The following is a 21,123-nucleotide window of genomic DNA, read 5'->3' as shown; positions in this document are numbered from 1 at the left end:
TACTTTTCAAGTAACCTCATTCATCGACCCCAAAGCTGGTGGGATATGCCTGACAAGAAACCACACTGAATGCCTAACAATGGGGCAGGACCAGCTAAGTTATTTTACACACTATAAATTATTTTGGCAAGGATTGATTATCCTGCTGGAGCTATTTAACAAGAGAGAGAAGGGGTTGGTGCCAGAAAGTCGGAAGAGTGCACTTATGATACGTTTTTGTAAACCCAAACAAAACAGCGCTACGACCGAAGACCCATCACTTTAACTTCACATTTCAGAACAGACGAGTAATGGCATCACATCAGAATATGTGTGTAAGATGGTAATGGTAAAAAGGAGGTGTCGCCATGTAGCTGTATAGTTTAGGGAAATGATCCAAGTGTGCAGAGATCCAAGTGTGCAGAGAAAGAATAAGGAGGCTGCACTAAATGTAGAGCAATGTTTTTGATTTGATTTGATTAGTCTTTATTTTGAACATATTAAAAAAAGATAAAGAAAGAGAAAAAAGGTCATATAAAATAAGTAACACATTGTAGTGTCCTAAAAAACAAGTCCCAAACAATTTAAGTCATCAAAGAATGCTCGAAAAGGAGCAGGAGGAAGCCGAGCTTTTCAGTTCCCACCCCTTTATCACTACTCCATCATCCCATACTCAATAAGACAAGATCTCCACCCTGCTTTTCCTCATTCTCATATATTTTTAGAAACATGAATTTTTAAAAAACGGAGTTATCTGCTTTTGCAAATGAACTCTTCATATATATTTTAACAGTTTTATAGTTGTGCTATTTTTGAGTTCATTCAGACCATTCCACAATTGCACCCCACAGACTGTTATGCACATACTTTTCAGAGTTGTTCTGACATTAACTCTCTTAAAATTTAATACCCTCCCTGCCTTTCCATAAACATACTGTGTTCATGTGTTCATGCCATATGTTCATGAAATATAAGTTTACAGAGGGACACAGGGAAAAGTAAATTCACATCAGCTAGGCTATATTTTAGACTGTATAATAAAGAAACTGATACTGAACTAATTGCACTGTGTAGGCTGCTCTATCCACAAGTTTCCGAATTGTACGTTCGCTGGCTTTTAACACGGATGTCAATTTTTGTGATATCCACTGTAAGCTGGTGTGATGATCCATGCGTTTTGCAGATTTTCATTGAAAAAAAAAAAAAAAGAAATCCATGCATTTATCACGACTACCGAAACCATGGAAACGTAAACATAAAATTCCACCGGAAGAGCAAAACCGGCAAGCTTACGGTACGTTTTTGACGTTCGGAAAAAGGTGGATACTCCGGTGCGGTAGGTGGCGCAATGCACAGAAATGTAAATCGCAAAGAAGAGAAGAAGCAGCAGCAGCCGTAGAAGAAGAGCACCAACATCAACAATAATATACCGCGCAAACCTCTCCATGAGAGCCCGACTGCTCGGCCGCAGCCCCCTCTAACCCTCCACTGCCGCAGCAGAAGTGTGTCCTGCCTGTTGAGAGCAGCAACAGGTCCACACCGAGGGTCGTTAACGTTACCTCGGCAGCCGGAGGCATGTGCTCCGTGGTCGGATGCGATTCGTCGCGTCGCAGTGCGCAACGATTTAAGTTGCCGGAGGATCCAGAGAAGAGACTGGAGTGGGTCCAGTTTCTCTTCGAAGTCAACGGGCAACGACTGAAAGAGACGTGCTGGACTGATATCACCATTTGCAGCGAGCACTTCACCGGTGACTGCTTCATCTACCTGGCTTCGACCCCCGACACGCCCAGGCTGAAGCGCGGTGCTGTCCCGTCTCTGTGTATCAAGTCGGAGCCGGACGAACCAAAGCGGGAGCCGGAGGAGACCCCCACATGTGAGGTGAGACTTCTTTTACTAACTTAATATGCGTCTCTTTAGCTACACCTGGTACAGACTACATTGACTTAAAGCGACATTTGTGTAACTTCTCTTGTCTCTTCACTAAAATCGATTATTTCGTTCAAAAGTGTGTGTTTCATTCATTAGTAATTACCCCCCATCAACAAACCGACGTGTTCTGGTAAGCTTTGAATTTGCCATTCATATAAACATGGAGCTGGTAAGCTGAGTGCTGGCTGCCATGTTGTGCCGCCATCTTTTACGTTCGGTGGCAGCAGAACGTAGCCAGGTAACCATGGAAACTCACTGGAGACAGCTCTGGGAGAAACGATGGAGGTGGCGTCTGTGAAAAACATCACCAGGGTGTAGTGTGAGAGAGGATGGAGGGAGGGTCACACTGATGCTGCATTCACGTGGAGGCAGGCAGATGGCAAACAAACCGGTGTCCTGCCAGAAGTTGATTGCTGCCAAAAATATTAGCATTTTAGCTCAATAGAGTGCCGAAGCATGAAGTAACGTCGCCATGGGTCCTCAATGGGCTCTATGCACAGCTCCACTACTTCCTGAACTTAATGCTGCTCCTTTGTTTCCTGTCTTACATTATTGGACAAACTGATTAAAGCAACATTGTGGAGTTTCAGCTCAGTGCTTCCACCATCTGGTTGAGAAGCGCTATCGTCTGGGGGGGGGAAACGAAAACGAAACTTATCAGCAAGCGCATCCAGCGTTTATTCCCATTTATAAACAACAGTATTTCCCACATGTTTGCAAGGAGACTGTGTGGCGGGTGGTCGGGGGAGGGGGGGCGGCGGCGGCAACGGCGATGACGACCGGAGGGGGGACCGTAAGTTTCGCTTTTACCCACCACGTCTCTCCCTCGACGCAGAGGGGAGGGAGGATGAGGGGGGGCGGTGATTCGTACCCGTGCAGGGAAGTTACATAGTGCAGTTTCAGCCGACGCGACCCGGCTCAGGCTGCGGCGGCAGCACCATTCATCCTATTAACCATTTTTCTACCATTGCAATGAGCCTGGAAACATTATTTTAAGGCCGAAAAACTCCGCAATGTTACTTTAATTCAGGTGTGTCTGACCATTGTGACTACTAGGGATGGGCATTTGAAGAAATCTTTTTGATCGATCTTCGGGAAAATTAACGATCAATTATCGATTAATCGTTAATATTAATATTAATATTAATAATCTTTTTTTTTTTTTTTAATGCGTGCGGCTATGGCGTGTGCCAGCAATCCAGGGCAGTCCCCGTGAAGGAAGAAGGTCAGACAACAACGTACACGGACGTCTGTGTGCTTGTGCTTCACCTGCAGGGACGGTGCCGGTGCTGGCATCTTTTAGGTAAAAAAAAAAAAAAAAAAGCACCGTTGCGCTGCCTGGCTCACCTGCAGCTGAGCTGTCAGAGCAGCTCTGCTGTCCCTCTCTCTTCAGCCTCGTGTTTGGCTGCACTTGTACAAATAAAAATAACAAGCACTTTCAAACTGTGAAAGCGTGTGTTTTATTGTTTTTTCTGTAGCCAACACACCGCGGAGCGGCGCTCTGATCAGCGCGGCACAGAAAAGAGAAACAAACTATGCAGGATATTTACCTTAAGTTTCATTTTAACCGTCGTTAAACAGCTTCGGACTAGTTGTGATGTTAGATAAATGACTTGTAGCTTGTAACTTACAGAGAGAGTGGAGGCTCCTTCCACACCGCTGCTGAAAACCAAACCTGCTGATCAGAGCGGGCGGAGCCGCTGTGGCTCACGTCTCTGCTGCAACGAGTCCGCGACACAAACGTGCCCTGTCATATTTAATGAATTATTTCACTCTTAAACCATGTAGTAATAATAATAGGCCTGTATAATAATACTTATATGGAGTTTATTGGTTGTTATGAAAAAATAAACCCGTGGTTTATTTCTCCATGACAACCTCTGCCCTCTACATGATCCCTTATAATAAATCGATAAAAATTTTCCGGGATCGATAAAATTCTTAACGATCAATAATCGATCATCGATTAATCATGCCCATCCCTAGTGACTACACAGACACACCTGGATTAATCAGTTTGTCCAATAATGTAAGACAGGAAACAAAGGAGCAGCATTAAGTTCAGGAAGTAGTGGAGCTGTGCATAGAGCCCATTCGGAAAAAGTCTCCATGTAATGGCGCTTTTCCACTGGCGCGGCGCGGCACGGCCCGCTTATTTTGCTTTTCCACTAGCCCTAGTACCTGGTACCAGGTACCATTTGTAGTACCTCCTCGGCCCTGGTTCCAAGCGAGCCGAAGCGATACTATAACGTGACGTCAGCCCACTGCCTTCTATTGATTGGGCAGAGCGGCGTCACTGGAAGAGTCGCGAGCGTTACGTCCGACATGAGAATCAAACCCGGAAATTTCAAAAACAGACCGGCAACAGCGCCAGCTGATCTGTACCGAGACTGTTGTTATTTGTTCACCTGAGTCAAATGTTGCTGTGTGTAAAACCACACTGTGGTCTGTTAACGAGGTGCAGACGAGTGAGTTTGGAGCTGACGAGCGGATCGAAAAAAGAGACACGGACAATGCGGCCCCGCGATCACCCCCGTGCCGCCCCCGTCCCCGCTGAGAAGGTACTAGAGAACTCAGCTGTAGTGGAAAAGCGCCTTTGCCGAGACGTGCCGTGCCGTGAAAGTGTAGTGGAAAAGCGCCATAAGTGAAAGGGAGTCAATTTTTTTTATTTTACAATAGTTTTTAAACAGGTAGAGGTCATATTTTTTTCTCATGGCACAATTCAATCGGATCACAAAATAAAATTTCGACTCCCGATTCACTTACATGGAGACTTTTTCCTGAATTGAGGACGCATGGCAACGTTACTTCCTGCTTCCGCTTCGTCACTCTATAGCATCTCAGTAGCTTTAAACAGGTTATCTCTGCTTTAAATATCCCACATTTTTGGTAATTTTAGACCTCCACATTGCAAATAATGGATTCGTCCCATCAGACTCCACATGCACATGTTTTATCGTCTCAGTGGAAATGTTGTTTGCACTAACAGGTGCCTGATGACCACTTGTTGCGTCTGTGGTGAGGAGATGATAATGTTACTCACAGACTGTGATGTTGTGTTATCCCAACTTTTAAATTCAAGTATTATATCATTTTGTGCTTTCCTTGTTTTGTGTAGGAATCCGTGGGAACACTAGAAGTTGATTATCAGTGTGAACAGTTAAAAACATGTGATAGTCCAACTTCGTATTCTGAAGATGAACTGGCTTCAGTGGGTAAGAAACGAAACATTGTGATGTGTTGAGAAAAAACTGTTTGAAAATGTATTTTCAGGCGAGCAAAAAATCTTTATATTTCATTTTCCTAGCCGTTCCTGTAAGCCCAGTGCAGAGCGATACTTCAGATGTTTCTTTGACTGATCATGGTCAGATTCTGCAAAATATTGTGAATCTTGATATCATCAGGGAGAAGTAAGTCAGACTAACTTTTTAAACCATGCTAGAGTTTGAAACGCTGACCTCAAATCATTTCAATCCAATTCCTTTTTCAGAGCTGCGCTTCTTCAGATGAAGGGGAAGTATGTCGTGAATGAAAAACTCCTGATCCAGCTGTTCAGCACCAAGTGTCCTTTGTGTCGATCAAAAGTAAAGGTGGAGAAGATTGTCCGTGGCATGCTCCTCATCTTGAACAAAGAGTGCCTTCAATGCAAATACAGAAAACAGTGGAAAAGCCAGGCCAATGCCACCATTCAAGCAGCTGAAGGTGGCACAGCAGTATCTACAGAGGTGAGACATCAGTAGTCAGACACAGATACTGCACCATATCCAAACACACTGTTACAGATGTGATTTACTTTTAATAATGGTGCGTATCCAAGTAAGCCACAAAAAGGACATAATGCAAAAATCTAAAATGCCTGATATTTTGACTGAATATGTATTTCAACCTTTATCCATAAACACTCAATTAAAATCTGTGTTGGATGTTAATAAAATGTTATTCCTACTAATTCTTTCCACTGTATGTGTTACAGGAAGCGTCTGAGGAGAGTGACCCCATGGATGAAACAGAGGAATCCAGTGATCAGGGTCAGGAAGACGTGGACTCAGATGAGGACTGGCAACCAGATGATTTGTTTCCAACTACGCTGCTACAGGGAGACTCTGATGAAGACACCGAGTATTATGATGATGATGATGAGCAAAATAACATTTACCGTGGATTCTCCTCCCTCAGCAATCAGCTCTGCACAGACTGTGGTAGGTTTTACAGTAAACGGTGGCCTCACACATGTGAGCACAAAGTTAAGCCCTATTCCTGCAACATTTGTGGCAAGAGGTGTGTCAGTGAGGTTGCTCTAAATTCTCATAGCAGAGTCCACGATGAAAACTATGAGTATGTGTGCAAATATTGTAACATTACATTCAAAACAAAGGTGGACAAAATAACTCATGAGCAGATTCACATAACTGAAGGAAAACCCTATAAATGTCCAGACTGCTCAGAGACATTTGCCTCAAATAAGGAACGTAGAATCCACATGGAGGACCACAGAGCCCCCCAGGATTTAAAATGCCACATCTGTGGGATTGAATTCAACCGTGTACTTTCTATTCGAAGACACTTAATCGTGCACACTGGTGAGAAACCGTACAAGTGTCATGTGTGCGATCGAGGCTTCAATCAGGCGAGTCACCTCAAATCTCACATGCGTCTGCACACGGGGGAGAGGCCTTTTAAGTGTCAACACTGTGACAGACGCTTCAATCACAACGTGAGCTTGAAGAGTCATGTGCAGCGTTACCACACAGGGGATGACAAAAAGAAGGGTATGATAAACAAAACTCGGAGAGACGCTGGTAATCACAACAAGAGAGGCGATGACTCGGAGCTTGACATAATAGATCAAGATCAGGATGCAGAAGAGAAGGTGCCAGGACCTAAAAAGAGTAAGAGAAGCACAGGTAGACCCATAGGAAGGCCTAAGAGAAATCCAGCACTGGTTCGGGCAAAGAAAGTGCAAGGCTCAGATTCAAATTCTAAGAGTGGAAAATCAAAGCTACAGCCATGCAATGATGAAGAGAGTGAGGACGAGCTGTCTGAAAGTGACATGTCCTTTGGCTCAAAGGAGGAGGAAGTGGAGGACGAGGGCGAGAAAGTGACTTTGAAGCAGAGCACATCTAGGAGAAGGTCGAACAATTCTGACAGTGACGTTGATTTTGATCCTGCACACTCAAAGAAAAAGAGGAACAGCCGCCAGAACGGTGGTGAGAGCACACGGGGGCGCAGGGGGAGACGCAGAAAAAATCAAGCAACTGAGGACACTTAGAAAAACATTGTACTAAATAATCTATTGCATACAGCTGAGTATCATACATCACTGGTTCCCATTATATAAATGGAACCATTATGTATTATGAGAAACTTTCACTGCATTCTGGTCAGACTTGGTACAAATGTGTTAAACTGGGCTGATTTGGATGGTCGCTGTTCATTTGTGTTATATATTTTTAATTCTTTAACTTACATAAAACTCTATGTGTATTAATTGTTGGAAGAACCTCATCCTAGTGCCACCACCTAATTCTTACTGTACGCCAACAGAGTCTTCTGTTAAGATAAAATATATTAAATTTCCTTAAGGGCCAGTGTGTATTTTTTTTTTTAATGGTTTGGGGGAACTGCTGAATATTACAACAGCTTGTGTTATAAGGAGATCACCAGATAACTGAAATAACTATCCAGTCAATCCAGCATTTTTGGTGGGATAACATGGCATTGCCAGTTTGTTAAAAGTGTGTTTTTTTTGTTTGTTTTTTTACAATCTGGACCTTATTTCTGGCATAAAATGCGGTCGTTTAATCACCCATACAACTTTGGTGTCATTAGAATGATGTATATGTTAGGGAGGAATTTGTGGTGATGCTGGTGAAGAAGAAGTACCAGAGTCCTGGATGTCTTACGCTGAAGGAGTTTATTTAGGCTCGATCGGGGAAAACAGAAAAGTCGTCAACACAACATGAGTGCGTGACGCCACCTTAATTCTAAGGGTCAAACGGCAAAGCTCAGATTCTTTTACTAGAAAGGTGGACCAAGACAGCAAAGGGGAGATGCGTTAAAGCAGAAGTAAGCGGAATATTTGTGTTAATATGAGTCTTAAATAGTTATATCTTCCGATGGCAATCACTTACATGGAGTGTTTGGGCCGAAACACGGGTCTGTCAGTCACTCTGCTCTGCTGTAAGCCGAGGAGAAAACATTTATTTTATTTCCTTGTATCCTACAACCTTTATCCAATGAGGAGAGAGAACGGCATGAAGGGCTGTGTCTGCAGCCAAGGGATGTGCATGAATATGGTGACGTAGGGACAAGGACCAATAGATCCATGACAAGGGCGGGGGCTGCTAACTCCATCGGCTGACAAGAAGTCAGAAAAACGACCGGATCGCTTACTTCTGCTTTAACATCCAATTGGCTATAGTGCATAAAAATGAAGATACGGATTCACTCCAGCTTGGAAATGGGAGAGAAACAATAGTTTCTCACGCAAAATGTTACTCAGTGACGGTGAGCGTTATCATCTAACTCTACAGTTGTGTCTGCAACCTGCCAGGAGAGTGAGATTGAAGATGCCAAAGAGGGACCATGGCCTTGGCGTGTTCCTCAGAGAGAAAGTAGGGCAGATAACGGCAGTAATCTAACAGGAAGTCCTCTAATTCATAGCTCCCCACTATAAAACAGAGGGATTGACCATTAACTACACAAACTATCTAGGAAAGTGAAATTATTCTCTAACAATCGTCATCTGGGGTCTAGATTTTTTCTTTTTTTTCACACCCAAATAAATCAAATGAACAAACCAAAAACAAAATACATCCTTTTAACTGAGTTGGAAAAAATAGGTTATCATTTCAAATAATCAAACAGGGTTTTTAAAGGTGTACAGAAATGGCCGTTTGTCCTGTTTGTCGCGCCGAGTTGTCACGAGCTGCAACACGAGTTTACCTGAGTAAGGAAAACAAATTTGATTGGTCGTTATCGAGCGGGCGGGATATTCAAAGCTTGGGGCGAGACCATAGACTGTAAAAAGAATGGACGTAGCACCGTGGCGTCACCCATTGGTTTGGGGGAGTCTGTTTTGTGCCGCTACTACGGGGGTTTGAGCTGCGCCATGTTGGATTCTACTTTCCATATTTGGAGAGGTGCGGCCGTTAGCCGGCAGAGAACCCGCCCACTGGCCTCGAAGCAGCGGTCTCCGGACCTGTCACTCAACGTTTCCGCGCCCTAATTGGTCAGAATTTTAAACCTAATAGTAAAACAGTAGAGTTAAAAAAAAATTCACCCCCCTCAGAGTGTGTGCGGGGGTAGAAACTATCGGTTGAGACTGTAATGGTAAATTACAATATTCCTTTGGTTTAATCACTTGTGACGTCCCTACCCCCTGCTTTCCTCCCAAGGTATCAGAACTCCTTTGTTTGTTACCCATTTGTGTATTCTAATGTCTAGACCTCTTAACATGTAACCCTGCAGAATGCCCCAGGTGTGAAAATACACCCTCGGGGGTCGGTGCCAATACCTCCAACAGACAAAGAGCATTGAAAACACACTGTCTGAGTATTGGACCGGCCCCTGCAGCAGACAAAGGGGTGTGGCATACCTGAGGGGGTGTTTCCTCAGGTATAAGTGTTTCGGTCGCGCCATTGTCTTTGTCTTTTCTTTAACTTCACCCACTTGACTTTACTTGGGTCCAATTGACCTTTCCTTGCAAGGAAATAAAATCATGTCCGCCGGCAAGTCCTTATTTCATTCTTCACCAGCAACAGAGAATTTCCACGACAAGACCAAAAAAAAAAAAAAATGTACCAGGCTGTAAATATGTTTTTAAAGCTGTAAAGTCGGCTATTTTAACATGGGGCTCAATTGGAGTTGCTCCCTTCTGGAGCCAGCCCCCAGAGGAAGAAGAGGGGATTGCAGTTTGTTGAACGCGGAAGTGAGCTTCACTTCTCAGACCGACAACTGCCCCCTTGGGCGAGACCGAGCTCTGTGTGTGTGTGTGTGTGTCTCAGACGTTTGAATGACGGATTACGGATCCAATATCAGTGGCTGGTGAATCGTGTACAGGCTGACGTATAATCCGTGCGCCTGCATTATCCAATGCGAAAAAAAAAAAACACTTTCATCCCGGATTTACTCAAAAATAGAATTTTGCACAAAGTTTGGCCTACATCGTCTGATAGATGAGTTATTACACTAATTTTATGACCCAGAGTGGGCTCAAATTCAATTTTCTTTTCTGTACACCTTTAATGATTTGTAAATGTCTACTGTTTTTTATAACTTTTCCATTCTTCATAGTATGTAGTAGTGGCGGATTTCTATTTTAAACTCCTGGATCCTTCGTCTTTTTGAGGACCATTTATATTTGTGAATATAGTACTTACCGTATAAGATTGAACAAAAAAAAAGTTCTTTGCTTTAGATTGGCCCAGAGCGATTAGAGATATCGCTTTAGATTGGCTTACTAACCTCTGAACTGGATGACGTCATCTCTGAGCGCCGCGCGCAGCCGCAGCACAGCTCATCACTCTGCGCCGGTCGGCTTGTGTACCTGGAGTTTGCTTCTGCTTATCATACACTATGGTTCGTGTTTGCGCGTTTCCAAATTGTACCAACAAAATGACCACTTGGACGAACTTAAGCTTCCACAGGCTTCCTTGCCGCGACCGAGAGTTACTAAAGCTCTGGCTAGTTAACCTGAAAATGGACCCCGACACTGAAGTGGGAGCACTGAAGCTAGCGGATCATCGGGTTTGCAGTGCTCACTTCACCCCGGAGGACTATTTTCCAGTAAGACCAACGACAGCAGCCCGAAAAACGCAGCGTCTGAACCTAAGGAGGAATGTCGTCCCGATGGCTGCAAAAGGCAAAAAGGAGGTAATGCATTTCTAATGAAGCTTTGTGTAATGATGTTATTAGGCTATAAGCTGTGCACATGGATCGGTGTATTATCTCAAAATAAAAAACGGTAAAAGATAAGTTAAATAATTCTCTACAAGGCCTATTTCGAAGCGGTAGTAAAATACTGTAGGCTAAGTTACTGTAATGCACCATAATTTTCTGTAGTCCATACCAAGTGTTGAATAACCCTCTGCAGACACCAATGTGTGAACTGGGCTCCTGTACATCATTCATTTGTGTTGTATATTTTTTAGATTCTTAAAAAGCTTGATGTGTGTTATTGTTGTAAGAACCTCATCCTCAAGTGCAAGCACTTATTACTGAGTCTTTCAGTATCTTCATCTTCTGTACAACATGTTCAATGTCCTTAAGAGTCAGTGTGTATTTTTAAAAATGGTTTGGGGTAACTGCTGAATATACAACAGCTATGTTGATCACCAGATAACTGAAATAACTCTCCAGTCATAGGCTACAGCATTTTGGTGGAATAACATAGTGGCATTGCCAGTTTGTTACAATACTCTTTGATACAGTGGATGACTATAGTGCTTTGCTGTTTAAAATGCAGATTCTGTATTCCTTATTCCACAGGTGTCCAACATGACAGTGAGTAAAACATATTAATTCGGACAAGCAAGGTATGTTAGAGAGAGTATATCTCAGTGAGTCATCATTGCGTGTCTATGGGCAGATGCTGTTGTTTCTAAGAGAAAGACAAATGATTTAAATGTTAGGTTTATACGTTTTGTTTCCTGCTATTCTCCCGTTGACACTCCAGTCCAGAGGGAGGCGGTAATGCTCCGTACTCGTTGGTTGTTCACCGCCATTAAAACTGAACAACAACGGAAGGAGAAAGAGGAGTGACACAGTGCGCACCTCGGCAGCAGCGCCGTAGTTGCCGTCGCCTCTGTGTTGTGTGCATCCTCGTACATAATCATGGTGTACACATGTATTGTAAGAGGTTGCGGTAACAAGCCGAAGAAATGGAGCAGTGTGAAGTTTCACAAAATGCCAACCTCAAATAAGGACAGGATGAAACAGTGGCTACTCTTTCTGGGCATCGATCCCAACACCCCTGTAATGATACTCCGGAAAATGATTGTCTGCTCCGAGCACTTTTTACCGGAGGACTACAAGATAGCGATGGAGAAACGAATGACAGGAATTGTTCAGTCGTCGCACTTGAAAAACGATGCCATACCGTCTGTCGGCCATACAGGGAGAGCAAACGTGGTAAGTGACTGTTGTGTTTTTCACTCATCAGTCTCTCTGCTGCAACATAGCCTACAACAGGGCGAATGAACACTAAGATGCAAATGTTGTTATTATCGTTGTATTGGGGATAAGCAAGTGCTTGCCCAGGGCATTTAAGTAAAGTGACTCATTGTTGGTAAAAATGAGAAGTAGGGCTAATGCCTCCCTCTGGAGATTGTGGTGATGAGTGTGGAGTCACAGCATGTCCTCCCTGTGATGAGGTGGTTCCTCCGCCGCTCCCATCCCACCATCAACATAATGTACTGCATAATACACTCTCTAGCCACTTTTTTTTTTAGGTACACCTGTGTAATCTAATGCAATCAAATAGAGCAACCCTAAAGTACGTGCGGGTTTGAAATCACTCCGCCCAGCAGTAGCGTGTCTGGAATGAAGTTCCGGCTATGCAATTTGACTGTCAAAACAGCTCTGTCTCGTCTTGTTGCATGATTATTTCATAGTGTGGTCGTGAATGTGCAGGTCACAACTTGTCCACGGGAGCGTTTTAGCATTGTTGGATTGTGTATTTGATGAGTTTGATGAGAGAAAGAGGCCCAGTACCGTTCACCTCCATTGACTTTGCTGAGCAGCTGGCATCTCTGCCTGGCTGATCTCAAAACAGCTTGCACCAATAATTAAAATTAATGAACCTACTCCTATGATTATAGGGATTATGGTAATAGCCAGGCGTAATTTACCAAAAATGTTGAACTATCCCTTTAATAATAGAGAGGAAGTGAAAACATAATTAAAGGGATAGTTCAACATTTTGCCAAAATGGCCCATTGCTATAATCCCTATAGTCATAGCAGTAGGTTCGTTACCTTTAATTGTCGGTGCAAGCTATTTTTAGAACGGCGGAGCAGAGCCATGAGCTGCTCAGAGCTACGCTACGGAGGCTCATTAAGGGATTTCTTGGTTTTTCTCATAAAACCCATCAAATACACAATCCAACAACTCCAAAACGCTCTGTTGGACAAGTTGTGACCTGCACATTCACCACGCTATGAGATAATAACAGAACGTTACCAGACAGTTAAATTCATGCAAAACCACTGATGCGTGTTGCCCTCAGGGACAGTTTTTCTGCAAGCAGTCTCTGTATTAACCTCGAAAACAACTCCGCCTCGTAACGTTCCATTATTATCTCATAGCGTGGTGAATGTGCAGGTCACAACTTGTCCACAAGAGCGTTTGGGAGTTGTTGGAGTGTGTATTTGATGAGTTTGATGAGGGAAACCAAGAAATCCCATGAGCCTCCGTAGCGTAGCTCTGAGCAGCTCACGGCTCTGCTCCGCCGTTCTAAAAATAGCTTGCACCGACAATTAAAGGTAACGAACCTACTGCTAATGGCGCGTTTCCACTAGCGCGCTTCGGCTCGGCTCGGCGCGCTATTTGCGCGTTTCCACTAGCACGCAGTACCTGCAACCAGGTACACTTTTGGTATCACCTCAGCCCTGGTTCCAAGCGAGCCGAAGCGTTACTAAAACGTGACGTCAGCCGACTGCCTTCCACTGATTGGCCGATGAGTGTCGTCACTCAACACGTCGACCGAGACGCTACGGCAGAAGAACTACCGCGTCTGCTGTAAACATTTCGCCAAAGACGACTTTGTGTTATCTAAAAAAGCCAACGACCCCAAGAACCCATTAAAAACTTACCTGAAGAAGAATGCCGTCCCACGCGCGGAGCTGCGGGCTGCAGACAGCGTGGAGGTACCTTTTCCAACTGGGTGGGGGAAAGAGCACTAAGCAACATCTTTTTATGCAGTCCAAGCCACAGACAGAATTTGTTGTAGTCTTATAATGAACAAAAGTTTGCCTGGTCCCGTGTAGGACACCCTGAAGATGTTTTTCATTTATTTTGGTCTGGCCCTTCTCTCCACCAAATTATGGGAAGATATTTGCAACCTGATTTCTTTTTCTATTGAACCATATTTTTCCCTTTGCTTTGAATATACTCTATATTGTTTAGCTTCACTGACAATCCATCTGCAAAAGAAAAACAATTATACCACCATCTTATTATACATTTAGCCAAGTCAAACAATATATTAAAACTATTAAAAAAATCCATCAATATGAAAGCTATCAAGACTAACATAATATCCTGAAAAATTGCCTCTGTGTGTTTGTAGCCCCCTAGCGGTTGTTGTTGTTGTTGTTGTTGTAGTTGTAGTTGTAGTATTGAATCACATTGTAATATACTGATGATGTAAAATCAAAAATGTCAAGTTTTGACAAAACAAAAAACACAAATGCCTGGTCACTTACATGATCTATACCCCCACTACTTTTGAAACAACCTGGAAAATAAGGTGACACGATGTGAGCTTTCCGGGTGTGCTAACCTGGGGGGTATTCCTTGAGGGTATTTTAGCCCAAAGTCTGGCTTAGCAGGACTATCATTTCTTCTAAGTGTTGTTGTTGACTAACAGTCTTTATTCTTGTCTGTTACAGCCACCTGAATACCGCCTAAGTTTGTGCTCCGTCGTGGGATGTGAGTCGAGGCGTCACGTGGTGCAACGATTCAAGTTACCGGAGGATCCGGAGAGGAGACTGGAGTGGGTCCAGTTCCTGTTCGAGGTCAATGGACAACGACTGAAGGAGTCGTGCTGGACCGACATCATGATTTGTAGTGAACACTTCACAGATGACTGTTTTGAAACACCGTCTCCGTCTGGCATGCTCCAGCTAAAGCCCGGGGCTGTCCCGTCCCTGGGTCCCGTCAAGTCAGAGCTGGATGACATGGTGAGTCTGCTGTGACAGATGTGGTAACATCTGCTCATCATCCCCACAGTCCTGCCTACTCAACACGTCAGACAATCAGACACCCTCCATGTAAAACATGTCCAACTCCTCCAGCTGACTGGTTGGAATTCATTTTCCCACACAGTCCAACAGCAAACTATGTATTTACGAAATATAGTTTCAATGACTGTTAATATCAGTGAGTAAATGCCTAGATATTTATTCATGCTGTACATAAATGTTTGCTATGGAGTTTTTTTTTTAAAGGGACAACGAGGCGTTTCTATTTGGTTATAAAAAAGTCTCACGTTAATGTGGATTAATCTACGCTACCCACACTTGTTAATGGGCCCATTTTCGATAAATAGGCTATATCGTTATTATTAGTGGTGGCGGAAATGCTGGTCGAGCCGACCAGCTTTCTTTACTTTCGGTTTCGTGGCGAGTCATGAGAATAATGCCGCCGAATCTCCGTTTATGGTGGGAACTACGACGGTATGTGATCGTCTTCGAACCTCTGACATTAATTATTGATGAATGAAAACATGAGTCCCTCTTGCGCCGGTCAAAGAATTTCACGATGCGGAGGCTCATAAATGTAGTGTGAAAACGCTTCGCTTTTCCAAAACTCCTCGTTGTCCCTTTAAAGCTCTCTGCATAGTTGTTTGCAAAATGGCTGGGTATTAATGTTATTGTCTAATCATGTATTAAGTCATCAATCATAAGACAAGTCAGTGCTAGAGCCCTGTTTTTAATTGTTAACGAGTCAACACAATAACAAATGTAGTACAGTACATACATTTCTGCTTTTCAGTGTAGTGGCCCTGCCCATCCAAGAAGCATGTAAAGACCGTATAATAGCCCTCTCTCCAAATATTGCACAACCCCACAGAGATACATACTGTTAAGAGTTACAGCTATGTAATGCTTTTGTACATTCATAATTTATCATCAGTGTATTTTGTGGCATAATAATAACTAACCAGAGCTGAAAAAGTCAGTCAATGGGCTCTTTGCACAGCTCCACTACTTCCTGAAAGAGCCCATTGATTAGTTGAGCAAAAGAAGATTAATACCCAGCTGTTTTGCAAACAACTAGCTTTATGGCTTCATATTCTCAAAACTTAGACAAAACACTCCACAGCAAATATGTTAGGGCTGGACGATTATTGCAAAAATCATAATCACGATTATTTTGGTCAATATTGAAATCACGATTATTTACACGATTTATTACCTTAAATAAACAGTGCCAATGTGTGTTTAAGGTTTTTAAGTTTATAATTTTAAATATTTATTCAAAATTAATTTAAAACTTTTTTTTTTAAGTTTTATGATCCAGCAGCAGAAACTATACAGGGTGTTTAGCTTAACTTTTCTACATTTTTACCTTGAATAAACAGATTTGGAGTAATTGTCATGGTTTAACTTATTAAGAGGGAGAATGGAGGCTTAAAGCAGAAGTGAGTGATCCGGTCGTTTTCGCTAATGCTGCGTTCCAGGCAGGCTTTTGAAATCGTAAATTACAGCTTCAAGTCACAACTTACGACTTTGTAGCGTTCCAGGCAACCCACTCGTGTTTTTCCGACCTGTTTTACCGGTGAAAGTCACTATAACGGCCACTCGTAACTTCCGACCGGTGAACTTGTACCAGATCGAACTGGTATGACTTCACGGTCGGAAAAATACGAGTTTCCTTGAACGCACCATAACAGTCCTCGTCGCTACGTCACCACATTCACGGCGTTCCTTGGCTGCACACACAGCCCTGCATGCCGTTCTCTCTCCTCATTGGATAAAAACTGTAGGATACGATAAATGTTTTCTCTTCGGCTCAGAGCAGAGCAGATGGACTGAGAGACCCGTGTTTCAGTCCAAACACTCTATGTAAGTGATTGCTGTCGGAAGATATAACTATTTAAGACTTATATTAACACAAATATATCACTCACTTCTGCTTTAACCTGGGAAGATCAGAGCCTCCGCCCCGCTGCGCTGTCCCAGCTCTCGTCACGAACGCACCCCATAACTTTTTTTTTTTCTTTTTTTTTTTTGACGCGCCCCATAAGTGATCTCTTGTTTATGACAGATTAAACTACACAAATACACGTCGTAACATCTTATAACGTTATCCGCCGCTCTACAGATTGCTTTGTAAACATATGCACGTGTAGCCTATGGGCCGGGGGAAGAGGAAGAGGAGGAGGAGGAGGAGGAGGAGGAGGAGGAGGAGGAGGAGGAGGAGGAGGAGGAGGAGGAGGAGGAGGAGGAGGAGGAGGAGGAGGAGGAGGAGGAGGAGGAGGAGGAGGAGGAGGAGGAGGAGGAGGAGGAGGAGGAGGAGGAGGAGGAGGAGGAGGAAGAGGAGGCTTGTTGCTGTGCGGCCGCTTTGAGGAGACCAGCGAGTGTTTTAAATGATTATTTCCCGTTCATTCGTCCTGAGCGGTGGCCGCTGCTCTCTCTTCACTGGCGCTGATTTTTAAACGCCGCCGTCAACACACAAGTGGACTCGTCCACAGCATTAACTGAGAGAGGAGTGCAGTGCATGCGCGGGGCGGAAGCGCGCATGTGTGTTTTTCAGAATAAAACACCAAACAAAAAAATAATCGTTTTTCTTCGATTACAGTGTTTTTATGATCGTGAGAAGCCAAAATCGTAATCACGATCAAAATTCAATTAATCGTCCAGCCCTAAAATATGTATGTACAGCATTAATAAATATTTACTTTATAGCCGTGTTTCCACTGCAGGAGTTCCTGCTAAAAGGAGGGGGTAGGAACTTCTACAGGAACCGTCCTCTCACTCGGCCCTCTCGGCGGCCGTGTCTCCACTGCAGACAGGACCCACCGGATCATCGCGTGGAAGTTGTGCAGCGTTTTTTTTTTTACCGCTCTTGTTTTTTTTTTCTGGCAGTATATAGATGCTTTCTAAAAAAAAAAAAAAGATTCTGTTTTTAATTGCCGCCTGGATCGTCACGTAATCCCGCGATCGTGTATTTATCACACATTTTCTTTCTTTTTTTACCAGGCCTAGTACAGCTACTCTCGTCTGTTGCTGAGTTATTCTCTCTTTTTTTCCGGCTGTTTTTCCGTTTTTAGTAACGTTAGGTTTTAAAAATGCCGCTTATTTCGAGGTTTTCTCTTAGGGTCACATCCTGCTTTGAGTCTGACCAATCAGCACAGAGTAAATCTCAAGCCCCACCGGGACTATTGCAGGGCCGATCTGAGTACCTACCCCCAGGCAGGGACTCCCTTCGGCCCCGTAAAGGTTCCTGTAAGCGGCCCTGTGGGGGAGGTTCCTGCAGTGGAGACACGCACCAATGGGGCTTGCCCCGTAAAATTACCCTGAAGTTCCTGCAGTGGAAACGCGCCTAAAGTAAACTATGAAAACTACACAGTAGATGTAAATGCATGAACCTGTCAAACATTTTGAAGATATTCCGATGTATGTTTAACCCAGACCGGGAAGAACACCCCCGAGAGAGATCAAGTTTGCCGACCACAACTATTCTTGTCGTAGCGACTTCAGCACAGACAGCCAGATACCAAAATAAAATACTGCTGTCTCTGTAGCCACGAGCCAACTGTGATCAAAAAATCCACTCATAGCCAAAAAGTAATGCTCAGTACAGCACCATGCTTCGTCAATGGTACAAATAGGTTCCCAGCACATAATACCTCACCAGAAGATACACGGCCCAGACGTCTAATCTCAAAATAATACAGTAGTTTAAGTGTACGCTATATACAAAGTTTTTACAGTTCATCAACTGGTCGGAAAAAACTGGTCTCAACTGCGGTTGTGAGTTAAGATAGTAATTGAACTTTTTAAAATATATAAAAATATATAGATGGTCTGTGTGTGTCTTACATGTCTTAATGTTACCATGGTGTCATTTCTTCTTACACAGGAAATACCCACATGTGACAGCCCTGACAACGCAGCCGTCTCTGTTACAGTTTCCCTCAGTGATGAAGAAAGTGATCCCCCGGATGATGATAAGGATGACGATGATGATGAAGAAGAAGAAGAAGTTGATGATGAAGAAGTTAAGATGAGTACAGACGAGGAGTGGACTCCAACGGGTGAGGTTTTGCTGGCTGAAGAGCTTGCAGAGAAAGCAGAGGAAGCAGAGGAATCCGAAGAAACGGAGGAAGAAGAGGAATCAAGCGAGGACGAAGAAGAGTCTGATTCCCAGTCTGGCCTCAAAATTAAGGAGCTCTGCACCGAGTGTGGAAGTTTTTTCAATCGTCTGAAGCCTCACACATGCGAGTACAAAATTAAGCCCTATTCCTGTGACATTTGTGGCAAAAGATGTGTCGCTGAGAAGTCTCTAAAAGCTCATAGCAGAATCCACGATGAAACCTACGAACATCCGTGCAAATACTGCTATGTTACATTCAAAACAAGGGTAGACAAACTTAAACATGAGAAGATTCACGAGGATAACAAAGATCCCTATAAATGTCCCGACTGTCCAGAGACATTTTCCACCAATAAAGCCCGCAACTTTCACCTGTCAAAACACAGAGGGCCACCAGAATACAAATGTGGAGTGTGTGGGATTGAGTTCACGGATGTACATCATCTCCGGAGACACGCCGCCGTGCACACTGGACTGAGGCCGTACAAGTGTTCGGTGTGTCAGCGAGACTTCAGCCAGACGAGCCATCTCAAATCTCACATGCGTCTGCACACAGGGGAGAGGCCTTATAAGTGTCAGCACTGTGACAAGTGCTTCAATCACAACGTGAGCTTGAAGAGTCATGTCCAGCGTTACCACACATCCAATTCTGGGTTTGCACGTAGAAAGGGTAAGACCAATAAAAGGGCAAGTGACAATGGTGACAGTAATGAGAACAGGAGAGGTACAGACTCAGAGATTGACAATATGGAAGAAGAGGAAGACGCAGAAGAGGAGGTGCAGGAGGAGGTGCAGGAGGAGGCGAAGGAGGAGGCGATTGCTTTGCCAAAAAGTAAAAAGAAGAGGACAGGCCGACCGAGAGGACGTCCAAAGAGAGGTTCAGATGGCAAATTATTACTGTCAGGGCAAAACAAAGACCAGCGTTCAAACCCTTCAGAGTCTTCAAAATTAAAGTTGCAGAAGTTGAAGGAAACGGGTTCCAGTGACGAGGAGGGTGACAGCGAGCAGCTGGACAGCAACATGTCATTTGACTCAGAAGAGGAGGATGAAGGTCAGGAGAGCCAGACTGTGAAGAGGAAGAGCACAGGGAGATCTAGAAGAAAACCAAAAAATATGACAGTGACTCTGATTTTCACCCAGAATAAAAAGAGATGCAGCCGTGACAACAGCAGTGAGAGCTCAGGGAAACGCAGGGGTAGAGCAAGAAAGGAAACCGTGGCCTGAAATTTAAAAATTGAATTCTGAAAAGAAAGAGAGAAGTAATGATTTTTGCCTAATATTAAGTTGATATGTTGAAAAATATGAGAAATTGTTATGGGGCCATGTTTGTACTATTTACACAGTTTCTACAACAAGATGTTATTCATTATGTCATATTAAATAAAATATGCTCAGTCCTTCTAGGGAACAGTAAGAAATTCAGTGGTTGCTCAAAATCAGTGTAAAGCCATGTAAGCAGCTGACTTTAGGTAGCTGTCTCCATAAGCACTGAGTGTATTGTGAGACGGTCAATGTCAGTGTAGGACAAACAGATTCCCTTAAATTCCCCAAATGTGGGAAACTGTACTCTATTCATGTACAGTCTTGTAACACTAATGATACCAGTTTCAAGCGGAAAATACCTATATTTTCATTTTTTATTTATACTCGTGTCCAGACACTGTAGCACAGTCACTCAAACATCAGTGGTTTTTTGGCATATAGGGAAAGGGATAGAAAATAGAATGGATAGATTTCTTTTTTGAATAGTTTTGTCTTTCCTTTTTTTTTATATGTCTTTGAACTGATAAAGAAATGGTGGGGTGGATATTTTGACCTGATGTATTCATAAAAATGTCATTTCTCTTGTTCAGCCTGAGCTTTAGTGACACAGGATGTTCTCTGTGAAAGAACTTTTTCAAGAACTGTTGTGGTGTTGCACAATAGAAACACATATGTTTTGTTGTCTATCTATATTACAACTGATGATGATTGAGAGTTCATGTTGAGATGTTAACCAGCAATACTACAAATGTTCAATACCATGCTATGCTTTTACAGTGTCTGCTCTAATGTTGAGGCTTGTTCACCTCTCTCAGGTTTCTTCTTGTTTACGGCCATACTATACTGACATTAACTTAAAGTGCAAAATAGCTTATCTGCACCTTCATGGGTTTTCTGTTTGTTTGTTGG

The 21,123-nt window shown here is 43.4% G+C and overlaps 2 protein-coding genes across 2 annotated transcripts; both read left to right on the top strand.

Moving 5' to 3' along the window:
- The first annotated feature begins 1,423 nt into the window (after positions 1 to 1,423).
- Positions 1,424 to 7,323, top strand: LOC311001135 (uncharacterized protein). The gene is made up of 5 exons (XM_083992123.1): positions 1,424 to 1,857; positions 5,027 to 5,123; positions 5,216 to 5,318; positions 5,399 to 5,633; positions 5,882 to 7,323. Exons 1-5 carry the CDS (start codon positions 1,555 to 1,557, stop codon positions 7,175 to 7,177), a joined length of 2,034 nt encoding a protein of 677 aa, XP_083848249.1. The 5' UTR covers positions 1,424 to 1,554; the 3' UTR covers positions 7,178 to 7,323.
- A 3,128-nt stretch (positions 7,324 to 10,451) lies between these two features.
- Positions 10,452 to 20,175, top strand: LOC311001134 (uncharacterized protein; the record flags this gene model as incomplete). The annotated part of the gene is made up of 3 exons (XM_083992122.1): positions 10,452 to 10,782; positions 14,520 to 14,810; positions 18,718 to 20,175. The coding sequence occupies exons 1-3, from the start codon at positions 10,486 to 10,488 to the stop codon at positions 20,173 to 20,175; spliced, it is 2,046 nt and encodes a 681-aa protein (XP_083848248.1). The 5' UTR covers positions 10,452 to 10,485.
- Between the last annotated feature and the right edge of the window lie 948 nt (positions 20,176 to 21,123).

This window comes from Trachurus trachurus (genome assembly GCF_905171665.1).
Source record: "Trachurus trachurus genome assembly, chromosome: 17".
Lineage (NCBI taxonomy): Eukaryota > Metazoa > Chordata > Actinopteri > Carangiformes > Carangidae > Trachurus > Trachurus trachurus.
The sequence above is the reverse complement of the archived record's forward strand: the minus strand, read 5'-3'. Positions and strand labels throughout refer to the sequence as shown.

Coding starts and splice junctions, on each gene's coding strand:
- LOC311001135 (XM_083992123.1), top strand. CDS start 1,555: ATGTGCTCCGTGGTCGGATGCGATTCGTCGCGTCGCAGTGCGCAACGA. Junction 1,858..5,026: donor AGGAGACCCCCACATGTGAG/GTGAGACTTCTT, acceptor TGTTTTGTGTAG/GAATCCGTGGGAACACTAGA. Junction 5,124..5,215: donor AGATGAACTGGCTTCAGTGG/GTAAGAAACGAA, acceptor TCATTTTCCTAG/CCGTTCCTGTAAGCCCAGTG.